Source organism: Aulonocara sp. 'chitande type north' Nkhata Bay, linkage group LG3 (assembly GCF_057382095.1).
Source record: "Aulonocara sp. 'chitande type north' Nkhata Bay isolate Kocher_YH1m ecotype deep benthic linkage group LG3, A_spYH_male_GT1.1, whole genome shotgun sequence".
Classification (NCBI taxonomy): domain Eukaryota; kingdom Metazoa; phylum Chordata; class Actinopteri; order Cichliformes; family Cichlidae; genus Aulonocara; species Aulonocara sp. 'chitande type north' Nkhata Bay.
The window spans coordinates 23,676,241-23,685,945 of NC_141346.1; the positions used below are offsets into that span (position 1 = coordinate 23,676,241).

The 9,705-nt window shown below is 37.5% G+C and overlaps 1 protein-coding gene across 1 annotated transcript; it reads left to right on the plus strand.

Moving 5' to 3' along the window:
• Positions 1-5,050: 5,050 nt before the first annotated feature.
• On the plus strand, positions 5,051-7,437 carry LOC147334664 (ladderlectin-like). Its single transcript, XM_086287387.1, has 6 exons — positions 5,051-5,103; positions 5,184-5,261; positions 5,535-5,641; positions 6,437-6,571; positions 6,845-6,956; positions 7,100-7,437. Exons 2-6 carry the CDS (start codon positions 5,201-5,203, stop codon positions 7,168-7,170), a joined length of 486 nt encoding a protein of 161 aa, XP_086143513.1. The 5' UTR covers positions 5,051-5,103; positions 5,184-5,200; the 3' UTR covers positions 7,171-7,437.
• Positions 7,438-9,705: the final 2,268 nt, after the last annotated feature.

Consider the following 9,705-nt stretch of genomic DNA (forward strand, 5'->3'; position numbering starts at 1 on the left):
TAGATTTTGCATTTTCTTAGAGGTCAGGATTAGGGGCATCACCAATGATGTCTTAGACACCTCAGGATTAAACAATAAAGTTTCTTTGTTCATGGCAGGGCTGGTGTTAGATCCTCTCCCATATTCAAACATAAATGGATTACATTTCTTTACTGGCAAAGCCTTGAATAAACATGAACTTTATAAACTGTACTTTGCTTGTGTTGGAGAAAAATCAGGTGGTCTTCCAGCAGTTCATTGAAACAGGATGAGGGCATTGATGTGCCAGTAAAATCGCTGGATCATTTTTCAAGTTAAATTCATATTACCTTTTCTGTTTTGTGTGTTATGAGTGCATATGAGCTCTTTTCTCGTTTTCACCCCTGTGAACAGGCATATTAAGAATTGTATTGTATCGTTTAAATATTTTAGTCTGTTACTGTTACTGTCTTGGAGAAACTGTAATGCACAATATTTCCTTAGGGATTAATAAAGTATTCAGATTCTTAAGACAAGCTGTCTTTAGGTCCCCACACAGAAAGGCTGTATCTGCAGATTGAGACCAAGAAGGAAGATCTGAAGGTCATTTTGCAAAGGTTTACTTTCTTTTCAATGAAATGAATGTTCTCAGTATTGGTTTGTAAACTCACTCAAATGTTACCCCGCTTTAGGTCATTATCAAGGTTAAATGTTAAGGTTCCATGATGAAGATGCTTACTGTCCCTCTGCATGTGTGCACCATGATGGCTTTTGCCCAAATTTCATGTGTGTGTGTGTTTTTTGTTTTGTTTGTTTGTTTTTTAGATTTTACATACAAAATATGTGATTGGGGAATAGTACATCTTAAATGTTTCAATCAGTTTCGTGTTATTTTTAAGTGTTAAGTGTGCGAGACCATTTTATCTTTTAAAAATCAGGTATAAAATGAATGTTAAAAAATCAAAATTAACAAGGTGTGCAAATCAGCAGTGTTTTTAGATTCACAGTGAACAGTCAAAAACAGTTATGAGGTGTGTCATTGAGGTACATTATTTTGTTATTAAACGCATGTACACTGATGTGATATGAGACAGACCACATCAGGTTACAAGTAACGCGTTACTGCCCATCTCTGGTGGGAACACATGGGGAAACAGCTGACTGACATGAACATAATGGCAGGACAGTGAAACTAAATACAATGAACAAAGGCTGTATCGCAATTCAGGTTCTGCAGCCTTAAAGTACGCAGCCTTAACGGTCCTCAAGGGCCGCGTACTCAAAGACCGCTAAGGCCAGAAGTGCGATGCTTGTTGGCTTGTGAAATAGGACGGTCTAGCCTCCGTCCGCTGCCCATGATACTAACAGCTGGAAACGTGTCATACAGCTTTGTTTGACAGAAATGAAGGAGAACATATTTTGTACATTTGTTTCTCCATGAGCTTTGTGTGATATAATAAGTATCTGAGGCTGAGACCACAGGACTGTAAAACATGATTGTTGGGCTTCATTTCTGTGCTGAACAGTCATTTAAGATTAGCTAGTAAATAACAATTAGCTAATGTTGTTCATGAGTTTAAAGTCATCTCACTTTGGTAATGTAAAGATAATATGGCCAATATTAAAGTTATTATATTAATCATTATTAGTCATTACAGCAGTGAACTTGAACTCTGTGTCAAATACTGAGCTTCAGTACAGATTCAAGTTACAGTTATTTATATTTCCTATCACCTTAAATCTTCACTCAAAGACACTCAAGTATCTTTGACAGTGTATATACAGATGTATTATATATAAGAGACAAATATTGTTCTTTCAGTATGTTGGCATTACTAAATTTGGCTCGATGCTTATATATATTTATAAAAAGAAAATGTACGAGCTGTGATAACTGTTTCTGATAAAATGAAGAGTAGAGTATATTAAATATCCCTTTATTGGGTGAGAAAATCAGACCATGTCATAACTGCTTTAAGTCATACAGAATACATATCAGAGACTTAAACAGGCTGACTTCTGCTAAATGGGTCAAACTGGGCAGAAAGTATACAAACACATAACATCCTTATAGAATATGATGTAACACTATAGATCAACTTACCTCAGAATATATAAAGCATATAAACAATTACAGTAATATTATGCAACAAACACAGCAGTGCTACTAATCCAAAATACTCAAAGCTTCATAGAACTGAAACAAACATTTATTTTTAGCTCCATTCTGCTGCTGATACATACTTTAGGTTTCTGAATATTAAACTTGTCTCTGCCTTTCATAGTGTGTAACTTGAAGGCCCTGAGTACTTTCTCCCACACTGAAAACACTGGAATGATAAAATTATTTGAACATTACCTAATAAGACTGATTCAAGACAGACAATTAGTTATGTTAAACTTTTCTAGCAGTCCTTCACAAACAGGGAACAGTCTGTCTATTCTCTCCATCTGTGAGCTGCTGCTGGCTCTTCCTCCTCCTCTTCCTCACATACTGCTGAGATTGTCCTGGTGGATCATCAGGGGTGCAAAGCCTCACAGATGATGTGCAGCAGTGGGTCCCTCAGTCTGTCCTCACTCTGGACACTTGCAGTCGTCACACATGGAAATCAAATGTGTGATAAGCTGCAGGATTCAAACACAAGTGTAACTTATAAATAAATGTTCATACTTTTATTCCACAATCAGAGAGAAAGAAACAGAGAGAGAGTGCAGGCCAGACAGACAGGTGACAGTCTCAGGTGTATACACTGCTACAAAACAGCACCAGAGAAGCAGGATTTAGTGTTTGTGTTATTACGAGTGCTAAACAAGAAGAGTTCCCAGATGGTACAGTGGACTGAATGTCCTTCTGAAAAGGATATACACGAGTGGATCCTCTGCCTTTTTCAACTTCCTTTCCTTCATGAAGGCAGTAGGAGCATCCATGTTCACCATTAAACTGTTTAAAATTCTGGACCAGAGGTCTGGCAACTGAGTCACTCATTAGAATTAGAGGGATTACTTTTGTATTGACACAAACTCCTTTGTCATTTTCCCATGTGAAACCACTGTCCTGTAGATCCACACACTCATCAATGGAAGGTTTTAAGAAACTTTACATGTGAGGCTTCTCATCCCGGAACCATAGTCCACAAAGGAGTACATTATCCTGTGTTGTTTTCAATGGCAATTCATTAATGGTGCATAAAAGGGATTTTTTTTAAAAAGTTGGCACACCATCACAGCTAAATGTTAAGCTGAGGGTTTGAAGGGCCGTTTCTGAACCACTCAAAGCTTTCTGATACAAAAAAACCATTACAAATGTCACCGAGAGAAGTTGTTATGCCTTTTGGTCAGAAGTCAGTAGTTAGTGCATAGTCTGATGAAGTTACATAAGCAAGGTGATAAATAAGTTCAAAGTTAAGAAATATTATAAGTAATTCATGCTAAAAAAAACAGTTAAAATGTCTGGGTTCGAAATTTGCTCAGAGTGAGTCATCGTTATCACAAGCGATCTTTGTATTGTATGTGCGGAAATGGGAACGAGGGAGCGCTCTAATAATTCACCTATCCAATCTGATTTGCTTTCAAAGTGTTTGTTTCCTTTTTTTTAAACTGTCTATTTTATGGCTGTTCTTTATTGATCTGTTACCCATTTTAGGTATTTTGTTTTTTAAATACTCCGATATCACCATGAAGCACTTGGGTGTGACACTGAGACCAGTGGAGAAACATACATGGGAACAAGACTGACGGGGAGATAGAAAGAGAACACCGAATGCAGAGACAAGACTAAATGGAAGGGATAAGGCTGACTAAACATGGGGCATGGAAACTCCCCTGTTCCGTGCTCCATGATAACAGAAACCTACGGACTAGAAAACAAAACTAAGAAGACCTAAGAAAACAAATATAAACAGAGGGATCACAACTGTAAACCAAAACAAGGAACAGAACCTTAACCATAGAACATTAAACAACCCAGAATCAAAAGTCCAAACACATTTACACTGGGCCAAAGACCCAGGAGCGTGACATCTTTGTTGACCAGCAGTCAATAAATGAAATTAAACATCCATGAAATTCAAGCTGGGTGGAGAGAATTGCGTAAGGTTGGTAAAGACAGGGTTAGTGAAGCATGGAATCAAAACATACTTAACCCTTTAAGACCTACCATAGAACCAAGTCCGCCAGAGCTTATATTATATTTTTACATGTTGTAGAGCCATTTTTGGGAGCATTTCAAGTTGCTATACATCAATACAACCATTACAGCCTAAATTTTAATAATATGTGCAATAAACTACAAATAAATTTTTTAAATGGTTTTTGTTTTTTAACATATATTTCTAGTTAGAGAAATTTAAGAGGCTTATCCCTCAAAACTGTTAATACAAAAAAGTTGCACAAATAGTTTCCCACCACAGGAAATTTATTTTGAGTGTCTTCATAGTTTTATTTTTGAAATACACCAATTTCTATACACTGCATGAAAAACGAAAATAAATATTATAGTGCAAATTTGCAAAAAAGCAGCATATGCATCAAAATAAACTATTTCCAGCAGTGCAATATGAGTCCTAAGCATCCCAGAAACGACACAGAAAGTCATAAAGTCAAACATAACCTTTAAAAACACCAGTATAGGCTCATGAGGCCTTGATGGTAAAAAACTACATTTCCGCGAAAATGACGTCACTTCCGGTTTCGGGCAGGTAATGGCGGACATGCGATAGTTCGTGCTGATGGACGTAGGAAGTGTTATGAACAGCTGATCAGATCGGCAAAGTGTGTTTCTGGAATATTATGTTTTTGTTGCTGCAAGTGCTTTTTATGCATTTTTTGCAAAGCTATATGTGGAAGGAAACTGTGACCTAGGACAAGCTGATGGCATAAGATTTAAGTACAACTCCTCCGGTTTCATATGCAAAAGAAAGCTTATTGCGCTAGCTTACGTGGTTGCAGTGCTACCAGGACTTAAAAATAGTTACGCAAAACGGAGCGTGCCCACTCCCACCGGCTTTAAAGGGTTAAGTATTTCTAGTTCATTTCTTCCTGGTATTGAAATGTAAATATAAGAAAGTGTATATAAGTGCTCATCTCTACATGAGGGGTGAAGCTACAGGCTGACACTTGAAAGAGGAGAAGACATTCTACAGACAGGTACGTTACAAATATGCTGAGGATCTTCTATCCTTTCTTTATCAAACTGCTAATCACTTTTGTTAATGTGTTTCTTACAGAGACACTAAATATCATCATGAAGCTGCTGACTGCATCTGCACTTCTCTGTGCAATGATGGCTCTGACCGCTGCTCAGGGTAAGTATAAAAGTATGTTACTAGTATCATACTGAATGTTGTGCATGTCAATGGGCTTTAAACAGCTGTCCAAATAATAAGATCTATTTTTAAATACATGTTTTTAAAAATAGAAATCTAAAGGAAGAAAATGACACATTTTCCAGTTGAAATTTCTTGAAAAGTAAAACTATTGCCAATAAAACACAAGTTAATGACCATGATTATAATTATTCCAGTAAAGGGGGAATTGAGTCAGCATTTTGTCACACAATATGTTTGCTTTGTCTTCAGATGAGTGCTATGTTCTCAAGAAGTCCTCATGTCCCGCTGGTTGGACTGAGTACAACAACAAATGTTACTTCTATGTTTCTACACCCTTACCCTGGGTTGATGCTCAGGTAATAACATCAGGACTCACCAGTTACTGTGACTGTGTTTCTTTGATTCTTTAATATTTGGATAAGACCTTATAATAATAAGTTTTTAATATTATATTAAAGAAATTTATATTGACAATTAGTAAAATTTTATCAAAGCCAATGTACTGTTAAAATTTGTCTAAAATGATAATAGTATGTATTGATCATTATTAATGTTATCATTTATTGAATTTTAATAATGCTATCATTTGTTCTAATATGTATGTATGTCATATATGGCTTTACTTTTTAACAAGTAAACAGTAACAATATATTAGTAAACAAGAAATACAAACAAAGAAGCAAACAAACTAACGTCTCTAGTTTCACGTTCCTACAATTTATGCCATGGATAAATCACCTGTCAATTTTTGCTTCGATTAAAACCAGTTCTTATATGTACTGTGAAATATGCATCCAAGCTTATAATAGCAAATATTATTTTTTTAATTTATAAAAATAATGCTAATTATTGCAGTAAATGGTTTAAGCCACCAACATTAACTGCATGAAATAATTCTGAATGATAAATGATTGTAAATGTATTAATCATTAGTCCTTTCAATATAATAATTATTAAAAAACTTTACTTTTTATTACTTGTTAAATGGTAAGCTATTAATACAAGGTCAGATAATTAAAATCAATAATTTTGTCAGTCAATGTAAATATTTCTTAGTATGTTTTATTATTATTTGTATGTTTGTGGTGGTGTAATCATGAAGGTTGTTTTATAAATCTTCTGTAACTCTTCTGTCTTTTTGTTTACTGTAGAGAAACTGTCAGACCATGAGTGCAAACCTTGCATCTGTACAGAGCCTTGGGGAATACCAGCTGATTCAGAGGGTGATATCTGATGGGAGTAAAGCTAATGGACGAACATGGATTGGTGGTTCTGATGGTCTACAGGTATGCCAGTCTGCCAGTTAAAACATAAATCTATCCATTGGATATTTTACTTATTTTTCACTGTTATCTTTTTTTCCATTTCCATATAATTCCATATATCTTGTTTCATATATTTGATATCTTCAGTTTGTATCTACAATGTCGGTAGTAGTGAAAGTAAAGACAAACCAATAAATGAGAAGGTGTGTCCAAACTTGGTAGTCGATGTATAATGTTAAAGTGTAGTTTCGTTAAAAAATGATTTCTTATTTTTAACTTTTTTCTGTTCTGTAGGAGGGTTATTGGTTTTGGATCGATGGAACACGTTTCCAATACACAAACTGGTGTCGGAGGGAGCCTAACAACTCGTGGGGCAACGAGCACTGCATGGAAATGAATTCTTCAGGTATAATATTGTACATAATATATACAAGTGCTATTGTCATTATATATAAAACCAAAAAAACCAAAACATTTTTCTCATATATTCTATATTTTTGTGTCCATGCAACAAAAATTTCGGTTAAAGTTGATTTTTGGTGCTTACAGGAGACCTGTGTATGAATGATCAGCCTTGCCAGTCCCAATCCCCTTCTGTCTGCATTAAGAGTAAGTCATGATTCCTGGGCTGACATGAAGGCACGTCATCTGAAAAAGAAAGAAATCTTCTCATATATCACTCAAAATATCTGTTTTCACATCTTTACCTTTTTCTTTTGCTGTAACGATGCATAAGGAACGAAGCGACAAGTGACATAAAATAGTGTGATTGTGTCTTTTAAAAGGAGCAATTGAAATGTGTAATGGAAAGAATGCTTTTAGCAAAAACTTAAAAACAAAACTTTTTTTCTCTTCTGCATCATTAAACTATTAAGCATTGAATCAAACTGGTCTGTGAGTATCTGTGTTTTTGTGTAACATTATGTAAGCTTTCAGTTCAGTTTTTAAACACTCACTGATTAGATTAACTCACTGATAGATTAACCCACGTATAAATCTGCTTGAAACTACACTAATTTCTCTTGAAATTACTTTAATCTTTTTAATCTGATGCTGTTTGCTTCTGTGTCCTCCATCTAATTCTTGCTTTTGATGGCATGAGCACACACGAGCATACAATTAGACACACACACACAAAAACACACACATGATGAGGTCTCTCTTTAAATAAGTCTCCCCTCCTTTGCTTCCCTCTTCCCAAAATTGTAATTTCACCTAATAGTGCTAAATTTCAGAAATAACCAAATATTTTGCTAAAGCTTTTGTACATTGTCATACTTGTTAAGATACAACCTTGCACCCTTTTCACAAACCTCTAAACACAAACTGAACTTTTTTTCACAAAACCTCTGCAAATACATAATAAAACCATGCTAGGTTACTTTTATAACAACTTCTGGGTAAAAGCCGTAGGTTATTAGTTTAAATGTTGGTTTAAAAGTCGTGACTCAAGAGTTGGGTTGGCGATGTGCTGGGTTCTTTAATTAACTCCCTGGCTTGAATAATTCTATTGGGTCATAGGTTCGCTAGCTTTGATCAAATATTGGGCCAAAATTTTACCCAATTGTTTGTGTAGAAGATACGCTTCAGAAGAAGCCACAATATTCTTCTGGAACTGCCATTTTCAACTAGACTGTGATCTGATCAGATATCACTGATTTCTCCTCTGCTATGAAATAAAACATGGTAAGCAAAAAGTGAATTCAAACACTCTAAAAATCACTGGGTTATTTTTGATAATTACACTTTACTGGTTTATTCTAGAACTTTGATTAAAGGCCTTTTTACAGACAACACCAGCTAGCTTGTGATGAAGAAAGATAAAGTTATTTCTACTTAAAAAGGCTTGATAATGTATTTTAAACTTATTATTTGAAATGAGGCTGAGGTTGCTCTGTTTGACAAATTATTTAGATTTTACTACATCTAGAGCATTTTTTGGTTTTGCATCTTTTGTTGAATAGATGAATCTCAGGACATGAATCAAATATGACCAAATTAACGAGGGCTCATTTAGCTATGATGGAAGCATAAAATGTTGCTCATTAAGGTGTATGAAATTATCTGAGAGGGAGAGTCCCTCTTGCCACTTGTAATGTTGGGTTGTGTTCAGTGGTTGAGAATAGTCGGTAGAAACCTTAGCAGGATAGTAGGAAGGATACACGATCATACTGGTACTGTCAATTCCACAGCGTATCCTTTAATGCACATTCTCTTCATCAACCATACAAGGCCTTGCAGGAGGTCTCCTCTCTTCGGGAACTCACTCTGCAGGAGGGGGAGATACGGCAGAGGTGGAGGAAGATCTCAGCCTGGGCGTCTATTGTCTTGTGTAGTCTGGAACATGAGTGGATGACGGGTGGGTGCAGTTTTCTCTGTGGTGGGGTCGGGTGGGCTGTCCTGGGCTCTGCGGGGCCAGGCGGCGCTGCCGAACTAGGGCCCCCCTTTCCCTGGCGGGTTGCAGAGTATGGGGTTGCCTACTGGGGTCAGCGGGGGAGCTGGCCCCAGGGAGGGGTCACTTGCCCCTGCCTTCCTTCCCTCCCCATCTCCAGCTGCCTCCCTTTTCCCGCTCCACCACAATCACCCACACATGCAGGGCCTTGGGGTAAAGGTGTGTCACCAGGGTGCAGGGAAGGCATCCCCCCTTCTGTCCCCTTCTGGCTGCCTGTGCCTCAATTTTATCCCACAACTTAGACATTAACATTACTCACACTCTCATTATACATACATATAGGATCTTGGGGGTGGGCACGATACACGGAGTCCAAAGTACCATCAGGGTGTACACCCCACCCCTGGCATCGTTGCCCACCTCTCAATTTTAAATACACGTAGACATTGAGGGCTAGCAGGAGGGACCATGCGCTTACCTGCTGCTCTCTGGCAGGTAGCTCCAAGCCCTCCTGGGTTTTAAATGCACCTTAGAACACACATGCATCAACATTACAATGAGCGGGTGGAGGGAGGTTTGGAGTCTTCTCTCACCCCCATTCTCTGCGACCTGCTGGAGCAGGGGGGCTAGGACTAGGAGGAGGAGTTGGCCGTCCGACTGTGGTCTGGAGTGTGGAGCCTTCCTGCTGCTGCGGAGTCGGGGCGGTCTGCCTCCCCCCACCGCAGGGAAAAGGGAAACACCACCTGGGTCTGGGTGCAGTTCC

Coding starts and splice junctions, on each gene's coding strand:
- LOC147334664 (XM_086287387.1), top strand. CDS start 5,201: ATGAAGCTGCTGACTGCATCTGCACTTCTCTGTGCAATGATGGCTCTG. Junction 5,642..6,436: donor TACCCTGGGTTGATGCTCAG/GTAATAACATCA, acceptor TGTTTACTGTAG/AGAAACTGTCAGACCATGAG. Junction 6,957..7,099: donor CATGGAAATGAATTCTTCAG/GTATAATATTGT, acceptor TGGTGCTTACAG/GAGACCTGTGTATGAATGAT.